Here is a 26393-nt window from a genome sequence, read left to right on the forward strand (position 1 = left end):
TGGCTTGTTTCCCTTTCCTTTGTGTTATATATCTTTTTTGTGCATGTTATAGGTTCACAAAGTGAAAAAGCCCAAAGTCCAGTAAGACAATATTTTCTTGTATTACGAGTTTAAATACGCAAATGAGCCATTATCTGATTAAATATGTGCTAAATAGCATAAATAAAGGTGTTTCAGTATTTTTCAACATAAATATTGTCTTTAAGTGCTCATATTATGCTAATTTTCAGGTTCATAATTGCATTTAGAGGTTATATCAGAATAGGTTTACATGGTTTAATTTTCAGAAAACACCATATTTTTGTTGTACTGCACATTGCTGCAGCTCCTCTTTTCACCCTGTATGTTGAGCTCTCTGTTTTAGCTACAGAGTGAGGCATCTCACTTCTTTTCCATCTTTATTGGGAGTCGCACATGCTCAGTACCTAGGTAATAGGGGTGGTACGGTTCATGAAAAAACACCCGAACCGCTCGGTTCGCTAGTCTCGGTTCGGAGCATGTGTGTACCGCACGGTTCGTCAGTACACTGTTAAGCTGCACTAACCTCTTACTGCCGTAGTGCCCACTTTATACACCTATGTTAAAACACTTACTGGAAATGACGAGCGGGATGGGCGTGACAAACGCAACCCATGGCAGCTGATTGGACGATCGCGTCACATGGGTCTGGCTGGTCCCTAATTTCAAAACAGACTGTCATGGCGGCTCGTTCAGAATAGGTCTCATATTGTACTAAAAATAATAAGTAAACTAAAATAGTTCACCGAAACATGTTTCTGAAAACATTTTAAGCGAGAAATAGGCCATGCAGTTGCTGAATCTGTCTTCATTTCACATCGACAAAGGTCAGTTTAAAAGATTTTCGTCAGATTTTGAGAGACACCGAGCCGACCGCTCCTCAAGTGGAGTGGGGTGCCGCTGCAGGTCACGTCACGTCACCTGCAGAAATGTCAAGTGGGAGAGAGGCTGCCCAGAGCTGGAGGATGCGCCAGCGTCGTTTATAGTCTGGTGTGTGGGAACATTTTGGATTTCATGGTACCTATGATGAAATAAAACAATATATAGAACTGCCACTGTGTGCATGTTTTGTGCAACATGCATATCACATGCTGAAGTATATTCTGGAGTGTTAAAGATTAAAAGAAAAAATAACAAGAACCGTACTGAACCGAAAACCGTGACCCTAAAACCATGATACGAACCGAACCGTGGGTTTTGTGAACCGTACCACCCCTACTAGGTAAGCTAAGCAGAAGCTGAGTATGAGGGTGTGCCACGCTAGCAGCTAGGCGAGCATTATAACGTGTGTTACAAAGTGATGCATGTTTGTCTCTGAAGTAAAGGCTGGACTACAATAGAGCTGTTTGGAGCAGTTTGTGTGTTCTGTTGGAGATGGTAAGTCCCTTTGGGGTGGACTTTGGGCTTTTTCACTTTGTAAACCTTACATGCACAAAAAAGATATATAACACAATAAAGGAAAGGGGAAACGCCAAAAAGCATAATATGAGCACTTTAATGTAAGTAATCAACTGGGGAAGTTTCATGGTGATATCTGTAAGTTAAAATATTTTCCCCATTCACCTGTAGTGTCTTCCCTTAGCACGAGCTGCAATGGGAAATTGCGGCATCATCAATTTCAGTAGTTTTCAATATTTTCCACCACTTGGATCACTTAGGGCTTTTTATATGTTATAGAGGAGACTTTTATGAGACTAGATCAGTTGAATAAGTTTCTGTTGCAATTTGTGTGGGATCATGTTGCATAATGCCTGTACTATTAGTACTCCTCATCACCATGTCATCCTACTATTTCTCCTGATTTTGTCTAATAAAGGCAAACGTGTAAAAATGTGTATTATTGTTACTTGCTTATTTACATTGTGTGAGACTGACGCTGTGTCCCAAATCCAAATTACTTATTCAAGCAAAATAAAGTCAAAACAGTAGGTATGCAGACTTAAAAAACACGTATATGTTTAGTGTGTTCTTGATTGACTCTAATATCCCACAATTAAATTCACAAAGGAAATGTATTGGTTCTACACAAAAATTTAAATCAGTGGTAGTGATGAGACAGATAATAGAAAGTTAAATAAAATAATATATTATAAAATAAGTTCTAGAACAATGATTTGGTTTCTCTATGAAGTTCAATTGGCAGTGGCATTATATAAAGTCACAGGGCCTAATTTACTAACACTAGCGCAGTTTGCGCTGCGTCTGTTTATGCGAGTTCGGTAATAGCGCATGCTATGCTTCCACATTTTGCGTAGTATTTATATCCCCCCCCAAAAAAATTTTTTTAATTTAAAATTGCAGAAACGTAACTACTTGTTATAACATAGGCTATATCTCCATCTTATTATAAGATGATACGTTGTTGTGTTGTTATTACAAGAAACTTCATTATGGTGTCAGAAAGCGAAAGGGTCCATCATTGCCGATAGGCACTGTAGCCTGGAGCATTCGTATAACATGACTGTTAAAACATAGGCTATAACATAGCATATGGGCATGAAATATAGCCTATAGGCCTGCCTAAATAACATGTTGCCCTGTGAATAACCGCATGGTCGCCAATACAGTGGAGCAATATATTAAAAGGCTGACTTCCACACACTTCAACTTGGAAAAGGACACCACCCTGACGTCCAGATGTGGGAGGGTGTGTCCTGTTGCAGCATGGTTGTCAAAAATGGTTTGCGAGCGACCTCTTGCGATCTCAAGTGCTCAGAAGCAAAAACAGTTGAAGAAAAGCACTCATGGACTCTATATGGACATCTCGTACCCTTCCATCGCCACCTCCTCCTGACAGCGCGACCAATTCACACAAAGCCAGATACCTAAGTGGCATTGAGTTACGGCGGCGCGCTTTTAAAAATGCGCATTCGGTTCAGCGGATCAGCACCGTTAGTACCATGTTTCTCCCTCTGTATATGTAACACCTTCATGAACACATACTGTACCTCACGAGGCTATACCCTATGATTGTTTTTTGTGTGCTTTATTTACATTATATTAAGTATATTTGTTTTGGTTAATGTCCAGTAAGGTTTACATTTTCTGGAATAAGTGTTTTGTTTTCATTGTTGTTTAATAACACTGTAAACCCAGATTTAGTTGTAATTAAACTTTTAAGTGGTCTATTCTTTCATGTTTTGTTAAAAACCATATTCATTACTAAATCACATTAGTTGTTTGTATTAATCAGCGTAAGTATGTAATGCATAGATCATATTAAGCAGAGATAACTAAGGATGTTAAGTTTCTGTATGGGAGGGGCGGGGTCATTTGAACTGTTCTGTGCTGAAGCGATGCTAAGGCTCATGGGGAAACATACTGTATATGCATTTATGTTATCTTGGTATAGTTGTGTATGGTTGATTTCATTTTTATCTGATGGTGTCTGGGCGGTGAGAACGTGTTCAGTGTCACATACACAGATTGGAAATCAGTAACTCTGTCTCTTGAGTGAAATATTTTATGCAGTCCACTTTGGAAAATTACGCGCCGTTTTTTTTTCTCAGTTTTTTGGAATGTATTTATAACATTATTCTTAAAGTCATTCCGTCATAAAGGATGATAAACAACATTTAAATGAGCAAATTAATTATGTAGTAGTGATAAGTAGCTTAACGTTTTATATTTGTTATGTTTCTTTGCATGTTTAAAGCTACTAGTTGAATTCATTGCTGCTATCTCTATATTAGACTTCTTTCCTACCGGCTGTTCCTGCTATTTGCTTTTAGTCAGCTTCCAATTGGGTAAATGCAGAATATAACATTTCCAAAAGTTGAATATTAGTCCTGTAACAGTAATTAGTCCTGTCAACCAAATAAGAATTATTGTGTGGGTGTAGGATTTCTCTAGCCTAGAAATCTAGACGCACCCTAGGCAGCAAATTTAATTTTCAGCCAGGGGGTAATAATCAGGTAATTTGAAAGACAACCGTTTATCCCGCCCCTCGGATTGAGCCCTGTCAATGGTGAGTTTCCAGACCCAACATCTTGATGTGGGTCTGGCTTGTCAGGCTAGGATTTCTCTCTAATATAACTAAAGTAGCCTGCTTATAGAAATATAAGTCACTGTTTCAGCAATTGTTCATGTGTCAGATTTAATGTGAATATATTTCTCATTAGAGGTGAATGGGCTTTGTAGTATTACATGTTACACAGTGTGATTAATCCACCCTTTTCACCTGCCCCCTCCTATGTGACACATTCCCATAATGCATCGTGTTACCAGGTTGCACTAAAAGGACTGACAATAGTAGCAGGTGTGCAAATATCCCTCAGACCCGTTGAACCAAAGCGCTTAAATAATGGGGGTAAAAACAAGTTGTTTTTTTTGGATTGGTCAAATAGATGGCATGTTGGAACCAATTGATGCAGAGTTCGAGAAGTACTTACTTTAAATGCAAACTGTTTTATCAGAACGAAACTGTAAGCATCACTTTAAAACCTAACTTTAAAAAAACTAGTGCAGTGCCCGTTGAAAACGTGCCTGTTTGGAACGGGCCGGTTGATGGCCTGTGGTATTGCTGCTTCATCAAAACCAAATTGTAGCCTACCCCCAAATTACTTACAGAAGGACCCCAAACCACTTCATATGCAACTCCCTTGTATAGCCTAGCCTACTACTAACTTACTGATTTACTTGACAGAGAACGTTGCAGATTCGGAATGTAATCACAAAATATCACAATGAAAATGTGGAGTAATCAGACATTAGCGTCATGGACTCATAGTGCGCTAACCACCCGGCCCGTTATGAGATTCAATCAGCATAGCTGCGTGTGTGTGTGTGTGTGTTTGTGTGTGTGTGTGTGTGTGTGTGTGTGTGTGTGTGTGTGTGTGTGTGTGTGTGTGTGCGCGAGAGAGTTGAGGAGAGAGAGAGTCACACGGTGTTGTCTCGTGTCGGATCGTTAACGAATTTAACATTTCAGGTGTTCATTTCCATACAGGTTTAGTGGCTGCATCCCTGTGTTTTGGCCCTATTTCTAACAAGAGCTTTTCTTCCAAATATGGTATGCTCTTGAATATTTAGATGAGCTGCACGCTAATTGGTTGAGCGAATCCCCATACACACACATTGGAGACGAGACAGTAGGTCTCATATTTCAGACACTGCAATGTTTCATTGCCAAATTCACTTCTGAGACTTTTTATGCGAGAAATCAACTATATAAAGCTCAAATATAGGTTAAATCTACTACTATTATTAGTTAGCAGGGTGAGTCTAATGAAAAGTGCTGTGTCTGCCCGGTTCAGCTCTGAGATTTTCTCGCATTGCGCAGCGCTGTGAAGGAATAATCTCCGCGATTACGTTATATTCTGCCTCTGGTTAGAAGTGGTGAATGTACGCTACAGCTCACAGCAACTTAATACTATAGTGTCTGGCTTTGGTTTGATATTTTGTGTTGGCAAATGTTTTTTTGTTGAGTTTTCTCTTAGCGAAAAAATAGACATGGAAAAGTGTAGCGCCTTTTTTTCGCCAACCTTATTCCACACAACAGTCGTGATGTTCCTTTCAGCTATCTGCTCATGCTCCAGGAAAATGAAGAAAAGTGAGTTTGGTATATCCAGCATGTAGTTAATGTTGGAAGCAGGAAAAGAGTCAAAGGCGGTAACACGTTCTCTTAATACATCCATGGGTAACACCACCACTCAGGGGCGTAGCACAAAATTCTGGGCCATGTAGAAAGGCATTTTCTATGGGCCCTTCCCCGCATCCACAGCTATTCATTCTAGCATCTTTTTGGGCCCTCCTCACATGATGGCTCTGGTTACTCAGTCCCCTTTTCCCCCCCAGTCCGACACCCCTGCCACCACCACTTTCTGCACGTGAAAGTTGGCGGACGACACAATCTTCTGAACATAGCCTGAGAAATACAGCAAGAGTTTTGTGCAGCTGATAGGCAAGGCTTTACATAAAACATTAAAGAGCAGTTGGAAAACAATTAAAAACTATTTAAAAACAAGAATAAAATTGACAGTGCAGTATAATAATTTAAAGAACTGAGAGATAAAATACGCAAATAAAAGTTACAGTGCAGTATAAGAAATTACTGTTATTTATTTTTAAATGTGATTGTCACCACAAGGCTGTTATTTTCTAAGTTATACTAAGTTATTTTCTTTGGCAAAACTTGTCAAGACCAGACCGTCTCTTAATAGCGGACTTGCAGACCGCCTCTTAAATACCACTAGATAAAAGACAAGAATAAAATTGACAGTGCAGTATAAGAACTGAGAGATAAAATACGTGAATAAAAGTTACAGTGCAGTATAAGAAATTAAACATTAAAGAGCAGTTATAGAATGTCATACAGTGTCATCAATGCCACTTCAGTATAACAAATGAATAGTTATTTAAAGAAAGGCAACATCAAAAAGATAGGTCTTTAGCTTTGATTTAAAAGAACTGAGAGTTGCTGCGGACCTGCAGTTTTCTGCGAGTTTGTTCCAGATATGTGGAGCGTAAAAACTGAATGCTGCTTCTGAGACTTTGCTTTTGATTTTTTATTCAACATAATATTGTAAATAAGAAAACAAATGAAAATGGCATGGACAAAAATGATGGGACCGCTAACCTAATATGTTGTTGCACAACCTTTGGAGGCAATCACTGCAATCAAACGTTTTCTGTAGCTCTCAATGAGACTTCTGCACCTGTTAACAGGTAGTTTGGCCCACTCTTCCTGAGCAAACTGCTCCAGCTGTCTCAGGTTTGATGGGTGCCTTCTCCAGACTGCAAGTTTCAGCTCTTTCCATAGATGTTCGATAGGATTCAGATCAGGACTCATAGAAGGCCACTTCAGAATAGTCCAATGTTTTGTTCTTATCCATTCTTGGGTGCTTTTAGCTGTGTGTTTTGGGTCATTATCCTGTTGGAGGACCCATGAACTGTGACTGAGCTTTCTGACACTGGGCAGTATGTTTCGCTCCAGAATGCCTTGATAGTCTTGAGATTTCATTGTGCCCTGCACAGATTCAAGGCACCCTGTGCCAGGCACAGCAAAGCAGCCCCAAATCATAACCGAGCCTCCTCCATGTTTCACTGTAGGTATGGTGTTCTTTTCTTTGAAAGCTTCATTTTTTCTTCTGTGAACATAGAGCTGATGTGACTTGCCAAAAAGCTCCAGTTTTGACTCATCTGTCCAAAGGACATTCTCCCAGAAGGATTGTGGCTTGTCAATATCCATTTTAGCAAATTCCATCTCTTTGGCAGTTATCCTTGGTTCTTTTTCTACCATTCGCACTATCCTTCTGTTCAATCTGGGGTCGCTTTTCCTCTTGCGGCCGCGCCCAGGGAGGTTGGCTACAGTTTCATGGACCTTAAACTTCTTAATAATATTTGCAACTGTTGTCACAGGAACATCAAGCTGCTTGGAGATGGTCTTGTAGCCTTTACCTTTACCATGCTTGTCTATTATTTTCTTTCTGATCTCCTCAGACAACTCTCTCTTCTGCTTTCTCTGGTCCATGTTCAGTGTGGTGCACACAATGATACCAAACAGCACAGTGACTACTTTTCTCCATTTAAATAGGCTGAATGACTGATTACAAGATTGGAGACGATCCATATAATCAATATAAATCCAGTTATTTATTATCTTTTCTAAGGGGTACCAACAAATGTGTCCAGGCCATTTTAGAATATCTTCGTAGAATAAGCAATAATTCATCTCTTTTCACAACTTCTTTGCTTTATTCTATGACATACCAAAGGCATGCAAGTATACATGATAAAATACCTTTCAATTTCATCACTTTTCAGGAGGAATGAAGCATTATTTCAATGAGCTGTAAGGGTACCAACAAATTTGAGCACGTCTGTAAGTCCTTTAACCCTTGATATATTTTTAAGGTGGTAATAGGTTGACTTTGCAATTGTCTTAATGTGGCTGTTAAAATTTAAGTCTGAGTCCATGACTACACCAAGATTTCTGGCTTTGTCTGTTGTTTTTAACATTGTTGTTTGAAGCTGAGTGCTGACTTTTAATCTTTCCTCTTTTGCTCCAAAAACAACCACCTCAGTTCATTTAATTCATGGTTCATCATTTAATTTAAGAAAATTCTATATTCTCCTATTTTATTGTTTTCCATAATTTGAGCCAGTGGAAGCATGTAGATGTTAAACAGGAGAGAACCCCAGAACTAAGCCTTGGGGAACTCCGCACGTCATATCTGTATGATCAGATGTATAATTCCCTATAGACACAAAGTAGTCCCTATTCTTTAAATAAGACTCAAACCACTTTAGTCGAGAGCCAGAAATGCCAACCCAGTTTTCCAATCGGTCTAGTAATATGTCATGGTCGACCGTATCAAATGCAGCACTGAGATCAAGTAATACCAAGACTGAAATTTTCCCACTATCTGTGTTTAAGTGGATGTCATTAAAGACTTTAACAAGAGCTGTCTCAGTGGTGTGATGTGGTCGAAAACCCAACTGGAAGGCATCAAAACTGTTGTTTAGTGACAAGAAAAGGTTGAGTTGTAGAGAAACCGTTTTTTCAATGATTTTACTTAAAAATGGAAGGTTTGATATCGGCCTATAGTTGCTCATTAGTGACGTGTCTAGATTGTTCTTTTTTAAGAGTGGCTTGATGACTGCAGTTTTCAGGGCCTGTGGGAAGATACCTGAAAGAAGAGACGTGTTTACAATCTGCAGAAGATCTATAGCCAAACAATTCGAAATTTTTTTTAAAAGGCCTGTTGGTAGAATATAAAGGCAACAGGAGGAGGTTTTCAGATGTTGTATAATGTCCTCCAGGTTTTTAAGGTTAATCATATGGAATTGGGTCGTATTGGAATTTGTTTTGCCTGGACACTGTGACAACACAAACTCTGTATTCGATATGGAAGCACTGACTGTCTAATTTTCTGAATTTTGTCTTTGAAGAAAGTGGCAAAATCATTGCAGGCCTCGGTGGATAAAAGTTCAGATGCTACTGGTACTGGAGGGTTGGTTAACCTATTGACAGTAGCAAACAAAGCACGTGAATTATTATTGTTTTTGGCAATAATGTCCGAAAAGAAGGACCGCCTAGCATTCCTCAGATCCAAATTATAAATGCGAAGTCTCTGTAGAAGTGTTGTAGTGGACCTGGAGATTAGTTTTTCGCCACCTACGTTCTGCTTTTCGACACTCTTTTTTCTGTTCTTACCAGTATGACATTTCTCCATGGAGATCTTTTCTTACCAGAGACAGCTTTGACCTTAGTGGGAGCAATGGCATCAATAACATTTGTAATTTTACAATTGAAATTGTCTACAAGCTCAGTGACTGAGACCCCTGAGAGGGTGGGTTTGGAGGAGAAAAGCTGAATGAATGATTCACTGGTGTTTTCAGTGATATACTGTTTTCTGATTACCTTTCTTTGGACACTTATGTGCATAGAGTAGATAGTAGACGTCGGAAATATAGATGAGAAAAAGGAGTGGGCTGAGTACTGCACCTTGCGGGACACCGGCTTCAGGAGTGAAAGAGTGGAGAGAGAAGTCGAAACCTTGATTATAATTTGCCGGTTATGAAGGAAACTTGAAATGAGGTTCTAGATGGGAAGTGGTATTTGTTTTTTGTCCTGTAGTTTGTAGAGTAGTCCGTTGTGCCACATTTTATCAAAAGCCTTTTCTATATAAAAAAAACCCGCATATCTTACTGAATTCTCTCTTAATGAAACTTTGGGTGATTGCTTCTGACAGCCTGAGGATGTTGTCGGTGGTGGATCTGTTTTTGCGCAAGCCAGCTTGGTGAATGCCCAGGAGTCCTGTGTTTTCTGTGTGTTGTGTGAGATGTGCAGTGATGGTGCGTTCAAACAGTTTTCCAATGTGACAAAGAAGGCTGATGGGTCTGTAGCTGGTGGTGTGTTTTGGATCTTTTCCGGGTTTATGGATCATTGTGACTGTCGCTGTTTTCCAGGGCAAGGGAAAATAACCAGAGTAAGACAGGTGGTGAAGAGGAGAGAGAGCTGGTTGAAGTATACTTCTGGTGCTTGCTTGATCAGTATGGTGTCTACTTTTTCTTGTCCCGGTGCTTTGTTTTTCATTTTTTTCAGGTGAACTTTGATTTCATGGGGGGTGATGGGCTATGTCAGTTGCTCATCTGCTGAGGTCAGTGATGGTGGGGGGGATTTGTTGTGGCCATGTCAACGGTTTTCTTCCATTCCTCGTCAAAGTCTATGAATATGAATATGAGGGACAGGAATGGGTGTTCTGAAGGAGATTTCTGAATAAAACTGCTTTTTCTTGATTATTTTCAATGTTTTGGCTTTGATATGTGAGAGTCGATTTATATTGTTTTTGTTTTGTGCACCATTCATGTTTTTTAAATTTTTTGCCAGAAACAATATGGATTAGTTCTATAGTCACTGCCCCGTTTATTGTAGAATGATATTTTCTTTTCCTTTTGATCAAGTACAGGATGTGTGGTGGGAGCTGTTGCTGTGGTTTAGTGGAGGTAGTGGGATGCATGAAGAACGTGCCTGGGTGAGTATTGATCCAATATGTGTGGCCAGGTGGTCCAGTGAGTGGTGGTCTTGTGGGATCACCCAGGTGTAAAGGAAAGACTGAACTTGACAATGAGACACAGGTGCAACACATACGGGCGGGGACAGGTAATTACACAGGCGGGAAAGCAGAAGACAGGAAGGGAAACAAGATATACCATTGGAGAGCAGAGAAACTATAAAATAAAACAGGAAAAAACTACAACAGAAAACCCACAATCATGACATGAAGTACTGATGACTTATTATAACAGCGCAGACACATATAACCACTTCCAGTAGCTGTTCTAAAAGTGGTAGGCCACTAAATGTTTACGTCATGCCAGCTCATCCCACTAAGTGATTACTAAATCACTAAATGTCACAAGGTCATGACTGTTAGGATTTTTTTTTATCTGTTACAAATCACATTTTACTAATCTATTACAGATCCTTACATTTCCTTAAAGGAGATCAGGTTATATAAATAACACAAGTGTGTTCCCTTTGTTTGCTTTATTGTTGTTACTGTAATAGGATTACGATGTGTTCATCCTGACGTCTTCCAGTGGATACTGAGACTTTTCCTGATGCTGCAGTGTTGACTTGACACCTGTTCAGCAATAACTTCCTCCTGATGATTTCTCATACTGTGAGGAGAGTCTGGTGGGTCCAGGTACACCTCATCAAACAGGTGCTTCAGGACAGCATCTGGTCACTCAGATTATCTGTAAAATATGACAGATTCCGTGTTAGATTATACTATCTTTCTATCTTTCTTGTATATATCTTATCTTTTTTTTTTTATCAGGGTCAGTTAACCATGTACAACTGCCGATACATTCAGTCTTAAATGAAGGAGAATCATGTATTTAACACGGTGTGTGGCGATTACTGAACTAATATCAACATGATTACAGTATGTTGAGGAAATGTTACATTTGTATTCTTTATAGTTTAATTTACAACATCATCTTAAACATGTAGTTATGGCAACAGCTACAGTGTAAAACATGATAGCAAATCAGTTATCAAGTATGCAGGAATAAATTCATTAGGCCTACCTACCGATGTGTTTTTTTTTTGTGTGGCATTTTAGGCCTTTGTTTGTGACAGCTTAGACATGAAAGGGGAGCGAGAGAGTGAATGACATGCAGCAAAGGGCCGCAGGTCGGAATTGAACCTGCAGCCGCTGCGTCAAGGACTGGTCTTCTGTATATGGGCAATCTACCAGGTGAGCTACCCAGACGTCCCAGTGAATGTACTTTTATCGGAAGTTTAGAAATTTTAATATTGATACATCTTTTATGAAAATGTGTTAGGAAGTTTCTTTTAACTTTCTCTTTTATCTGCTTAGTTTGGGTCCCTCACTTTCTTTGTGATCATTTTTTTATTAGCACCTTCAGACATACAAAACAAATTCCACAATGTGTGACAGGTAATGTCAGATGGTGTACAGAACAAAGAAACACAAATTGAACAAGAACAAAGACCTTCACCCACCCCCACCCTCTGCGGTCTCGAGGAAAACCAAACAAACAAACAGAAACCACACCTTAGTCACTCTCTAATTCTTGTGGCGCTGAGGTCATTAAGTCTGACATTTGTGCTGCTGCGCTTTCCCATAGGCTGATAGTTGATGATTTGGCTTTGTTAATCCTTGCTGTAGAAAGCTCAAGCATAACTATGTCTAGAAAATATGCCAACCACTGTTTTCTACAAAGATAAGAGCCGGCTAGCCAAATTTTCCTCTGTCTCCCAAGCAGGTGTAATTTAGAGTCGTCATTAAGTAACAAAACAATCGGGTCAGTATGAACTTGACATCCTATCACATCAGATATTATTGATGTTTTATTCCAGAACTCATGCACCTGTTCACACTCTCAGACCATGTGCAGGAAAGTTCCAGTTTGTTCAGGTTGACAGAACATACAATAGGGTGTGGGAATGACTTTAGAGACGTATCTCTTCTGAGGAGTCCAATATGTCCCATGGCATATGTTGAAGTGGATATACTGGCGATTTGGGTTTTTGGAACAGTGGAAAACGTTGTCCCAAACTGTCTCCCATTTGCGTTCCCCTCAGGGCTCAGCTCTCATTCCCATTTCTTTACTATTGCGAGTTCTCCTATGGATACTTGCATCAGTTTAGCATGGGTCCCTCACTTTGAAAAAGAAGCAATGACTAAACAGCATTGTAAAAAAGTAAAGCCACTGTATAGCAAAGTGCCGTCAGAAGAGAGTGACTCACTATGAAATGTTATTTAAACGTTTTTGTAGTGTTCCCTGGACACAAACCAGTAAGAGGAGTTAAATTAAAATTAAAAAGGAGTTCCACAGTATTGCAAGTGAATGATGTAAACCCTTTGAAATAAAAGCTTATGAATTATAATTCTAATATACGTACAATAGCTATAGGCCTGACAAGTTACTTGTTCATCATAACTATAACTAACTATTATGCAATAAAAAGTCAAACACATGTGAAGATGACTAAAAAAAAAGGGAACTATTTTCAGTGTAATTAGGTGAATGACTTTTCAGGCTACAATGACACACACACACACACACACACACACACACACACACACACACACACACACACACACACGTAGGTAGTGCATGTTGCTCATGGTTATGGTAAATTGAAATGAAATTAGTAAAGCGCTTGGCGTCATTCATCCGAAGAAAAGAGGCAGCTTGGCCAACACTTGCATCCCACTGTCAGGTCTGTGGCTCTTTACAACGACCCTATTGTAGGTTACTAGGCTGCCGATCCGCACTTCTCTACAACTAACGGACCTCCTGCTCCACAAACGGTAGGCTAAGTTAATTCGATTTTTAGATAGAGAAATATTCATTTCTGTCTGTCAAGAGTCTTTTCCCACTAGAGCTGAAGTCTGCGGAGGCCCACTGAAGCTCGTGAAGGAACAAGTCCAAGTTTTGTGGTGGAATATTAACCTTAATTCGGCTTCAAGAGGGTAGCGCCTAGCCTACACATGATCGAGATTTTACAGTCGTACCCTCAGAGAGCAGAGCAGTGTGGGACGGACTTGGAGATCAGTCAGGACTCAGGAGCTCCCGATGCGCCAGTAAACATCTAAAATCTCACCAGCAAAGAAAACAACATGACTAAGGTAAGCGTAGGCGATGTTTTTGTGCAGCGTACACTGAACAACTTCAGGTTGTTTAACAAGTTAATTAAAAAAAAATCATTTAAATCCACCGTAAAAAGTTGTATCGAGTCCTTCTGGATCAGAGGAGTGTGCACATGCGGAGGGTGCTCACAGTGTCTGTACATGAAGTAAACATGTGTTTTCTTGTCTTTTAAGTCAAACTGCAGATGTGTGTTACAGTCAGAGAGCGATTTGCTCTGCTCTCACTGACCGCTATGTTAAATGATTACTGTCGTAAGATGATGCAACAGGCGCGCAGTCTGGGGACCGTGTACAGACATTTATAGTGCCTATAATGCACAATGTGTTCTCTTTCACCATTCGTTTCAGTATCTACCTCACTCATGTTTTTAGCGAACCGGGGATGAACCTAAAAAGTTGTAGCCTACTGATATGCGTCTTTTGAGACATCGCTTATGGTCGTGTCACCCAAATAAAATACAAGCAAACTTATTTTATCTCCACTAGAGATATCTAAACATGCTTTTGAAAACACGTTGAAAAATATTATGTCAGCTACTGTGTATGTTACAGTGCTTTTATGTCTAATGTTTTTGGTTACACTTTACTTTAACTTTTCTACATATGAACGTGTCATAAAACATTATAAACAAGTCATAAACGTTTATGACATAACTCTTTTTTAGTAAGTGTCATTCGGTTTTGTCATGACACGTTATGGTTAGGGTTAGGGTTAGGGTTAAGGTTATGGTCAGGGTTCATGTGTCATGACAGTGTCATGTGAGTGTCATGTGAGTGTCATATTCATGACAGTGTCATGTCACTCTTATGTAGAAAACTTAAAGTAAAGTGTTACCATGTTTTTTTGTTTGTATCTCTGACACGTTATTATGGATCCCACGTAACTTCTATAGGCAATAAGTCCCGCCCTACGAAGTAGCTCGATTGGTTGGGGTTAGGCATTGGCATCGGGTGAACAAATCGGGTTACGTTACTTTGCGTAAGCATAGACGCCTGGCCTGGCTAACAGTAGTGTGTGAATGCTATTGAAGGGCCTAGAAGTTGCATGGGTTCCATAATAAATCATCTCTGACGCGTTGGGTTTAGAAAAAAGCACTTTGCAAATACCATTTGTATTATCCTAGTATTATTGTTATCAGGCTGCTATTATTATCTATGCAGAATATATACACGCAGTTTCCTTTTTATTTGCCCAGGTTTTGAGATATCTGTCTTTGACGTCATCAGTATTCACTAAAACTAACTTCTACTGAGGATATAGTCCCTGTGCCAAGTGTTGACAGTGAGGCAGTGAATGATTGACAAAACAACCACACCTCTTTCACATGATTCTCATCATTAAATTGAGTTCACTCAGATGTCATGAAATTGTTCAAAAGTTACGTTTTCCTATTTCTGAGGACTTTCTGAAGATGCTGTAGACAAAAACAAATGCAAGGCTATGTCAATTATGTGAGGACTGCACACACAATTACATTTATCTCCATTGTAGCAACCAAAAGTACTGTATTTGCATGGATAGATACAACTAGAGGGAAAAAAGAAAATATTTGTTGTTGTAATTTCAGTATTAGAAGCAATACCGCAAACAATAACCCATTACAATCAGGAATGCACCGATCCAACCTTTTCTCTCCCAACACCTCAGCTCAGAGTGTCTGCTGATACCAAGATCAGTGCTCTCTTTTTCCCAATTTTTAAAACTGTATCATTGTGTAAAACTCACTGTAAGGTAACATGAGGTCAGGTCCAACAATATTCATTACTGATTCATTTGCTAATTATTTCTTAATTGATGGATTGACTGGTGAGACAAGATATAAAAGTGTTGTAATGCCCATCACTTTTTCCCAGAACCCAAAGTGACGTCTTTAGAGGTTTGCTTTGTCAAAAAATATGGTAGAAAACAGGTGAAATCAGCAAATCCTCACATTTGAGAAGCTCGAAACTATAAATAAAAAAAAGACCTTTGTTTTGGGACATTTCCACCTTTAATCATTAGGATATCTTAGATATAAAAGGGGAGAGAGACGGAGAAGACATGCAGGAAATTGTCGCAGGTGGGATTCAAATCCTTGGTCTCTGCGTTGAGGAATAAACCTCTACATATGGAAGCCCAAAACAGAGAATATTTGCTTGATAAATTACATTAACAATTAATACATTATATATATATAATATATATATATATATTATATATATATTATTTCAGAATATTTTCTGTTGAATAGTTCTGGGTAGAGTTCTGTAACAGTGTTTTATATATGATAGGACCACCTTCTGACCCGACCCCGGATAAGCGGATTACGATGGATGGATGGAAGACCATTGTGTGTTTTAAATTTTACTTCATTTGTTAATCAGGGGCTTTTCCAATAAAACTTTTTTTAAGGGGTTTGGTTTCCGCCTTTTCAAACGAATGGACAAATAAGTTAGTATAAACGTTACAATAACCAGCAGTGTATTTGCTTATTATAAAATTATATTAAACATTTTCAGCAGTTCAGCTGAGCATGATCACATCAGAAGCCGTACAATTGTATAACTTGTATTACGGCATAATGATTCACTAGAGTAACTAATGAGTGATTAACTAACAGGAAGAATGCATCGGCCACATTCCTCCCGTTCTACGACAAAATATTGATCAACCCTGTTAAAAGATGTTAAACTATTGATTGAATCAACAAGTTTTTATTTGGATAAAAGAGAAGTTTATTAGATTATTATGGATTTGTTGCCAGTAGGTTTGTATAAAACAATGTCTCATACTTTATGTTGTCGCTTAGAAAGTGTTGAACATTTTTCAGTAAACAACCTTTGCCTCTTATAGAAACTATGTGGGACCAATTACCCAGCCAGCATCTGCTTCATTGTGGTGAACGAGTTCTGCGAACGCTTCTCCTACTATGGCATGAAAGGTAGGTATGCAAATCTTCTGTCTTAACAACATTTGGTAGTACAGATTTTCTTCTCTGCTAGTGTTGCAAGTGAACTCTTTCTATGACCGAACAAACAAAGAAAAGACCAATGACTGTTTGGATCTCTGGAGAGTATATAGTCTGCCAAGATACAAATGCCAAGATATACCCAAATGACACACACAAATGTTCACATACCGGTACACACACACACACGCGCCAAAATGTTAGCCATAACTAATGCGGAAATGTTGCATAATATATCTTTAAGTGGGAAAAGTACTTGACAAAAAGTTGAATTAGTAATGATACTTAGCTTGTTAAACTGGTTAACAGAGTGTGGGTCAATGGGGGCCACATCACAGAGAGCCTATAATGGACAGATAAGGCAGGAGTTTCTTTCTTCACATGACCTCACTTATACTCACTGTCTATCACATTATTTCAATCAGTACACACACACACACACACACACACACACACACACACACACACACACACACACACACACACACACACACACACACACACACACACACATTAACATGCCATGCAAAAGGACCATTTCCTTTTCAAGCTGTTTAAATTTAATCATTGTGCCAGTATTTTCATCTTAAGGATTGATGCTAATTTATGACAGGGAAGTGAATTCCACTTGATGATTTGAAAGGTAATTGTGAGAACGACAAGTATCTCATGAAGCAGTATATTATGAAACAGATCAATTGCAAATGATTGTCATTATCAATTTATGTGTTGATTTTTTTTTAAATGAATCATTTGCTCTATTTTTTTTTAAGATACATTTTTTATTTAGTTTTTCATTTTAAACAATAACAACAGAACAGACAAACACACTTGAACAAGAACAACCACCCTCTCCCACCCCCCACACTCCGCGGTCTCGAGGAAAAGAAAGAAAAAACAAATAAACAAAAACAGAAATCCCACCTTGCCTAGTCGCCCTCTTCTACTTCCTGTGATGCTGAGGTCATTAGGTCTGATACTTGTGCTGCTGCAACTTTTTCCATAGGTCTATTGTCGATGATTTGGCTTTGTTAATCCTTGCTGTAGAGAGCTCAAGCATAACTATGTCCAGAAAATACGCCAACCACTGTTTTATACAAAGCGATTGTGGTTGGGGGGGGAGCCAGCGCTGAGCTATAATTTTCTTGGTCACAGTTGAGCCAACTAATCAAACTTTCTTAACAAAACAATCGGGTCAGTATGAACTCGACATCCTATCACATCAGATATAATTGATGTTTTATTCCAGAATTCATGCACCTGTTCACACTCCCAGACCATATGCAGGAAAGTTCCAGTTTGTTCAGGTTGACAGAACGTGCAGTAGGGAGTAGGAATGCCTTTGGAGACGTATGAGGTGTCCAATATGTCCTATGACATATGTTGAAGTGGATCTGCTGGTGATTTGGGTTCTTGGAACAGAGGGAAATGTTGTCCCAAACTGTATCCCAATTAATTATGTTTCCCTCCGAGCTCAACTCTCGCTCCCATGTCTTTACTATTGCGAGTTCTCCTACGGATACTTGCATCAATTTAGCATAAATCCTGGACACTAATCCTCTCGCAGGAAAATCAACATGCCATTTAATCATAGGGTGGGTCTCGAGACCCGTGTTTCCCCGTGGTACTCCATAACATTTTAGGGCTGACCTTAAGATAGATGTCGTAGGTATCTCAAAGCTAGTTCTCAGGTCTTCAAAGCTCAACATACCTTCTCCATTGAATAACTGGTCTAGAATATAAATACCTCTGTCACTCCACTGGTTACAAACAAAAGGTTTGTTACCAGACATTAAGTGCATGTTGTGCCAAATTGGGGTGCTCAAATGCCACTTATTGGTGTAGCGAAGTTGCTCCACCTGTTTAAAGTTGGTCAATGTGTTGGTGATAATAGGGCCATAGGTTAGCATACACCTTTTTGGACACACACCTGCATAGGCAAGGTCTTGCAGTCTTAGACTTTTGCTCTATTTCTCTCCATCGAACTGTAGATGAGGGGTCTATCCACACTCTGAGGGCCCGTAGCTGAAAGGCTCTGTGGTACTCTTTAAGGTTGGGGAGGGCCAGGCCTCCCGTGTTCGTTGTACATTGCAAGATAGAGTATTTTAGCCTAGGTTGTTTACTATTCCAAATATACTGCCGGATTACAGCATCAAGTTTCTTCCAGAAATGTATTGGTGGGGATAAGGGGATCATTGCACTTAAGAAGTTCACACGAGGAACTATGTTCATTTTAACCACACCAACCCAGGAGCGTAGTAATGCCGGCAGCGCAGACCAGTTGGTCAGATCCCTTTGAGTGCTACTTAATATAGTTTCATAGTTGTCCTGGACAACTCGCTGTAGCAATGCGTGGATGGTGATGCCCAAATATGTAATTTTGCTTTGGGTTGGTATTGTATCATTAATAGCTGATGTCACCTGTTTGTTGTTCAACAGCAGCAGATTAGATTTATTCCAATTGATTTTATAGCCGGAGATTGAGCCAAATTCGTTAAAGATCTTAAGGATTTTTGGAACAGAGTCCTCAAGGTCAGATATGTACAGTAAAATATCATCTGCAAATAACGATATTGAGTTGTTATTGGATTTAATCTGGACATTACATCATTTATTTTGCCTTATGGCCTGGGCTAACGGTTCAAGAGAGATCGCAAATAGCATGGGATTTGGCTCCCAAACCAAGCATCTCCATTACTTGCCACAGGTAGTTCCATTCTAGGCGGTCAAAAGCCTTTTCCGCATCCAGTGATAAAACTGCTGCTGCTGTTGGAAGGTTTTTGGCTTCTTCTATTACATGGAGTAATCTGCGTATATTGTATGCAGCTTGACACTTTGGTATAAACCCTGACTGGTCAGGGTTGACTAGCTTCTTGATGAAGCGTTCTAGGTGTAGTGCCAAGAATTTGGAATAAAGCTTAATATCAGTCCCGATGAGGCTGATGGGAACACTCCGTAGGATCTTTGCCCTTTTTGTGTATGACCGAAATTAGTGCAGTGTTGGTTTGTTGATGAAAGGTGCCCCTCTCAATGGCCGAGGTTAAAGTTTGTAAAATTATAGGTCCTAGTGTGTCAAAGAACTGTAGTAAGAGTTCCGATGGAATTCCATCCAACCCTGGTGTTTTCCCTTTTTTAGGTGTTTTTAGTGCTGATTTGAGTTTCTCCAACCTAATAGGTTGACCCAGTTCTTCTGCCTCCTCTGTGTCAAGAAGAGGCAGGTTTAGCTCTTTTAGGGACTTTTGGCACTGCGTCGGATCTGGATTGCAGGAGGATTCATACAGCTTTGAATAAAAGGATTGGAAAGTGGCAGTAATCTCCTTAGGATTCGTTGAGATACCTCGGTCCGTGCGGATGCTGTTGATAGCAGCTCTGGACTCACTTTGTTTTAATTTCAGAGCTAGCAATTTGCTTGGTTTACAGCCGTTAAAATAGTAAATTTGCCTCACTCTGTGCATTATGAATTCAGCTCTCCTTTTTAGCAAGTAATTTAGCTCTGCTTGATTTGTGACTAAAAGATTATGTGTAGATTTAGAAAAAACAAGTCTTAAGAGATTCCTCTAATGATTTACAACGTTCTTCCAACTCCTCAATCCTTGCCTCTCTCTTTTTCTTCAAATTTGCTGCAAAGGAAGATGTGAAATCTAATAAATCCTTTAGTGGCTTGCCAGATGTACGCCAGGTCCGAAACTGAGCCAGTATTGACTGATATGAACTCTGGTAGTTTGGCTCCAAATTCTGTATTAAAAGCTGTGTTTTGGAGAAGGGAATCATGAAATTGCCACCTTCTAGATTTTTCTCCTAACATATCACAACGGAATGTGGTTATCAGTGCATTGTGGTCAGACAGGATTGCTGGTTCCATTGCTATTGTGCCTTACTGGAGCACAAAAACTAATCAATGCAGGAGTGGGTGCGGTGACGCGTGGAAAAAAAGGTGTAATCCTTGCTAGTAGGATTGTGCATTCTCCATATATCTGTAAGCCATTGGTTCTGGTGTCATCACTAGATGCAGCAGCAACTTTGAAATATTTATTTTGTAGACGATTTACAACTCTTTTACGCAAATGTGATTCTTGAATAAGCGCCACGTCTATGTTCTTCCTTCTTAAATAGTCCAGAAATTTGAGCTGTTAGATCTAAAGCACAGTGTGGTGAAAACACAAAACATAAAATAAATCCCCTAACCCTCCAAGACTGCAGACCCCCTTCCCTCTTCCCTAGGATACGTGTCCGCATCAAACGCAGCTCGCACAAAAACTCAGCTCAAAACTGCCCCTCCTGTCTAAAGTCACAGGTTAACTGAAACTGGTCTAATGCTTTCCTATGTTAAACATGAACAATGTTACAAAAAAAATGTAAAACTAAGTACCAACCATCTATTAAGTTCTGAAATAAACTGTATGAAAAACAAATCAGCCATGTAGGAGTAATAGACATAGATTATAAAATGCCGTCAAATCAAATGCTCCTTGTAACTTGGCTCCCAAGCTCATACATTATAATTCGACCAGCTATTACGCTCTGAAATAGCCTATGTGGGTAACAAACCATGTAAGAGTAGTAAATATAGATTATAAGATAAGTGTTTATCGTGTTCTTAGGCTGTGTAAATTGAGCATTCCATGTCCGTCATGTTTTCAGCCTCATCAAACATTCCTTCAAACGTCAGGTTGCCAAATGCCAAATGCAGTGTCCTCGGTTGAACTTGCAGTGTTCCAAATACACTAACGCTGCCTTCACACTGGCAGTTGAAATCAGCTCCGATACGGCTTTGAAACGACCGGAAGTCATTCATTTCCTATGGAGATTCGCAGATCGCATGCGAATGGGTCCGAACCGGGTCCGAACGAGTGCGGTGCAAAAGAAATCGTGTCAGTTGGTCACCCGGATACATTAAAAAAATTTAACTCTTGTGAAAGGCTATGGACGGTTCCTATCCGACAATTCCAGCGGAAGTTAGCGTTGCTATGGTACTGATAAACAAACCTGCTAATGCGAATTGGTTAGCTAGCAACAGACATCGAACTATTGACACATTTAACCGACCTGACATGTCAACGTCCTGGGCAACTTCTCTCCACGCAGCAGCCTTTCTATTTATAGCTGTATAAGAGAGGTCAGAGAGAATAGTACATTCAGACACTTATCACTCGTTCTACTCTCTCTGCCATTTTTGTGAGTCGCTTCCGAAGCTTTTCAACGGTGTAGTACGACGTCCGCTGGGGGCGTATTGGTATTACGGAGCTGATTTCAACTGCAGTGTGAAGGCGTAGCGTTGGAATCTCGAATCGGGCCTTCCTGCTGTGCCTGTCTCGCCCCCTGAATAATTGTATCTGTATATCTCAGACACCTGAGAATCAGCCTGCACCCTTGCCGTAGATTCTGTGTGCCCTGCCAATTTCGATGTTAGCCCTGTTCTGTAGGGATGGAATCCATTTTGGCAACTGTTTTTGCAAAAATCCAACTGGGTCATCTTTTTCGCTGCCCTCCTTCAGTCTGATGGTCTGGACGTTATTTCTTCTCAATCTATCTTCCAGTTCAGCCAACTTCAGCTCAAATTTCCTCTGGTCATCAATACAGGCTTTCACTGTGTTTCTCATCTGTCTGTTGTCCTTCTGCGCCTCGTCTAGTCGCTGTATTAAATCTCTTACTGTAGTTCCCTGCCTCTCCAGCTCTGTCCTGATGTGTTGAAGCGAGGTGTCAATTTCTGCTAACGCCTCCTTCACTGCGATGAGGGCCGCTGATTGAAGCCCGCTTTGTTGCCTTTCCAGAACCCTGGCCATGGCCTCCTCCATACGTTTGTCTGCGTTAGCATCCGAAACCTCGCTAGCCGTCGCCATGCTAGCTGAGTTAGCAGAATTCTTTGCTTGGTTAAACTGCAGCGGGTCTGCTTTTTTGCTCCTGCAGGCATTCCACAAAGTTACCGTGGTAACAAATAAAAGGATTGATGTCAAATAAAAAAAAGAATAGACCTGGTTTTTAATGATAATGCGCAGATGGAACAAAGAGCCTCAGCCCTGAGCAGCCATGCGAGTCGTCGGTCACGTGATCTCCTCAATCATTTACTCTATTGAAGTAAAAAATAACTATACCATTTCGCACCAAACCTCTCTTTTTTTTAAATGCACTGTTAGTAACTGAGAAGTAAATACAGTATACAAAGCACTTGTCAATGTGACTGAACAACTTACTGTAATTTACCTTTATGTCAAGTGTTTCTCAAGTTCAGTGAACTTAGGATTCAACTAATAGAAATTGTAGAGCAGCAACTCATGATTAATGTAATTATTAGTTAATAGCATGTCTATAAAATGTCAGAAATTCGTGAATGGCTGCCCAGAGGTGTTCCCAGAGCCCAAAGTGATGTCTTCAAATGTCTTGTTTTGTGTGCCAAGCAGTCAAAACCCAAAGATATTGAATTTATAATGAAATAAAAAAGTAAAAAAACAGCATCATCACATCTGAGAAACAGGAACCAGAAGATGTATAGACATTGTTGCTTGATAAAGGAATTAAATTATTGATCTGTTCATAAAAAAATAAAAAAATCATTTCAGCACTGGCTCAGTTCATTTTGAGTTAACAGCTGTCACAGTTAGAGTCCTACTAAAAGGTGTAGATTTGGACCGCCAGAAAACACCATTAGCTTCTGTGTGTTCTGGTGATCCTTGTGTCCTCATAACATCAATCATTTGAGTAGAGCATGAAAGTTAATTCTTGACAGAAGTTTGTAAAGGCAATCTTACTGTAATTCAAGGTCTACGTACTAGCTTTTATCCAAAGCGTTCAATTGCATTTGAAAAGTGGTGCTTTTGCATGGCATGGTTTTGTGTGTGAACTAACAACTGAGAAACTCCTGATAAGGAAGATCATGAGATGTAATACGAAGCTCATGAAAAAAAACAGTAAGTGGACTTTGAATAGAGAGTTTATTTGTCAGATAATTTAGGGTTTGCTACCAGAAAAACACACTCAAATGACATACAAAGTGGTATATACTACTGGAGCATGTTTTCTGGTTGCTGAGTTACCAATGTGAGTTGTGTTTACTTCAAGGCATTTTGGACAAACAGTATACAAGGTTAATAGTAAACATGGCCATGCAACTCCTATTTGTCTCAATGGCTTATTTAGTGATGAAAGACATGTTTATGCTGGTAACAACAGCAAACAGAGGAGTTTATGCATTTAATGGTCCCTTGCAGTATTGTGCTCATTTCCAGTTTCATACTTATATTTTGGGTTTCTACTATAGAACATGTTTACATGCTTTAATGTTGAAAAAAATTATTAGTTTTCTTGTACTGTCTGTCTGAATATACCTGTATTCACCCTCTATCTGAAACACTACGTTTTAGCACCTGTCTCTTTAAGTTCCCCCACCGAAAAATCCTGGTCTGTTCTGATTGTTCAGCGTTTCCGGGTCTTCTGCATCTGGAGTCTCTGCACTGTCATTGCAGCCGGGAATAACTGTAGCGGCATTTTCTACCCATATAGTTGTGACATCAAAACCGTATGGAAGTCCTGCTGGCTCATTTAAAGGCACAGTTTCTAAATACAGGCTGTGTGCATTTCTCTGTGGAGTGGGCATTTCGACACTTTCACAGTATTTATGTAGCACCTGCTTTATAATAAAAAAAGACATGGAAATCTCACTTTTTACAATACAGGACCTTTAACATTCCTTTCATTTCCTCTTGAGTAGCTCTCGAAACAGCTACCTTCTTAGCATAAAATACATTTCCATTGGTTTGAACAATTCTCACAGAATGAGTTTGTAATGACTAACCCACTCACAGAAATTAACCACATTGAAGGAGAATTTTTAGTAGTACAGGTCTTGAAGACATGTTATTAGGTATTTGGACTTTATATGTGGAGTTGGAAGTATCATTCCCCTCATGCTTGTGTGTCTGCTCACAGCGGTGCTCACGCTCTACTTCCTCACCTACCTGCACTGGGACAAGGACCTCTCCACCGCTGTCTACCACGCCTTCAGCAGCCTCTGCTACTTCACACCCATACTGGGAGCTCTCATCGCTGACTCATGGCTTGGAAAATTCAAGTGAGTCCTTGTGTCCTTACATCCCCAAATGCATTAAAGGGTAGTTCACCCCAAATCACAAAAGTGGTAATCCACAGACCTTACTATTTAAACAGTTTTCTTTGGATTTACTTACAAAAATACAGAGGGTTTGGTCGGTGTCATAGACAGGGTGTTAAGTCAGCTTGTTACAGGCTGCATTATTGTGCACTTGACACAGAAACAGGAACCTGTTCCTATTGAAATCTGCACACATTTTTATGCAAAGCTTCCAGTTTCTTTAAAAAATGACTGCTAATTTCTTCTCTTCGTGCTCAACTCTTGCTGAGAGGGATCTTTGTATCTTTCTGCCCTTTCAATTGTCAGTCTGATTTAATTATTGTACAGAGTTTTGTTGTAAAAAGGACTACAGAGGACTTTATACAACATAAAAGCATCAAAGAGCATTACAAAATATAGAGTAGTCCTCACAACCAATCTGACTGTACCCAATCAAGCTTTTGTGGCTGGAGATTAGAAACTTTTGAATGGTAGTGTATGTACAGCAAACATCTGTGGTTGCATCTTCATCAGTGGCGCATGATTTTCAGTTTGCAATACATCATGCAATATTTCAGTCCTTTAACCTGTGAGCTTTGTCTAAATTGTATAACACCACCTATAAGTGGAGATGAATCACCCTGACCACACACACATACAGTATATTGTATGGTAATAAGAGTGCATTTTTGAATGATCATAATCCCAGTTTGCTCTCAACAGGACCATCATCTACCTATCCATTGTCTACGTTATCGGGCATGTGGTCAAGTCGGTCGGAGCCATTCCCACTGTGGGAAACAGCAGCGTGCACATGTAAGTTATCTGGGGCTGATTTAGTCATTTTGAGCAGGCAGAATCATAGTTAAGTGCTGTTAGACAGAATACAAAGAGTTCATTTTCTTTACTGTGTATTGAGAGCCCACAGATGTATTAGACTAGCCAAAGAATCAGACTGAATTGCCATTTTCTTTAACTTTGAATCCCTCAACATGTTAGAGATGTTGGATTCAGAGGTCTTCGACCAGGCTCGGGTTAGGCAGTTACAACAATTATATACATCATTGATTCATATGTTGATTATTTTCTTGTTTAGACAAATTATTAGATCAGTGAATTAGTCATAAGAGATGTCAATTAAAAGCTACCACAGTCCAAGATGACATCCTAAAATTGCTTATTTTGTTCAACCAACAGTCCAACATCCAAACATGTTCATTTTACAATGATACACTTCAAATTAGTGTTTTACTTTGTTGATAATGTAACCAATAAATGTTTGGTATTTTTGCTTGATAAATTACTTAAATTATGAATAGATTAGACAAATTAATCACAATTGTTCAAGCACTAGATTAATTCTTCTTCTGTGTCCCACATTAGAGAAAACCTTCTTGATAAATTAATTTAACAATCAATTGATTATCACAGTGCATTACTTATTCTGTTGTGTCGACTAATCAATTAATAGACTAATACTTTCAGTACTGCACTTAAAGGAATACCCACCATTTGTTGAAATAGGGTTATTCACCGTCTCTTCTATATTTATATAGGTGGGCAAACGCATTTTTGTCTCAGCGCATGCATTGTCTTAAGTCCAGTTAGCTTAGCATAAGGAATGGAATCCTTTGTTGCCGTTAGCATGTCATCAGTAAAAGTGACCCAACAACAACAAAAACAAAACCTAATTACTTCTTGTGGCCTGCGTAT

The 26393-nt window shown here is 39.5% G+C and overlaps 1 protein-coding gene across 1 annotated transcript in view; it reads left to right on the top strand.

Annotated features, from left to right (window-relative positions):
- Window positions 1-13103: 13103 nt before the first annotated feature.
- Window positions 13104-26393, top strand: part of slc15a2 (solute carrier family 15 member 2) — a 30535-nt gene continuing 17245 nt past the window's right edge. Inside the window, exons 1-4 of the mRNA XM_039818317.1 lie at window positions 13104-13628; window positions 16483-16570; window positions 24521-24662; window positions 25404-25496. Coding sequence (XP_039674251.1) covers window positions 13620-13628; window positions 16483-16570; window positions 24521-24662; window positions 25404-25496 — 332 coding nt within the window. The 5' untranslated portion in view covers window positions 13104-13619. The remainder of the gene's footprint in view (window positions 13629-16482; window positions 16571-24520; window positions 24663-25403; window positions 25497-26393) is intronic.

This window comes from Perca fluviatilis, chromosome 12 (genome assembly GCF_010015445.1).
Source record: "Perca fluviatilis chromosome 12, GENO_Pfluv_1.0, whole genome shotgun sequence".
In the NCBI taxonomy this organism is placed as follows: Eukaryota; Metazoa; Chordata; class Actinopteri; order Perciformes; family Percidae; genus Perca; species Perca fluviatilis.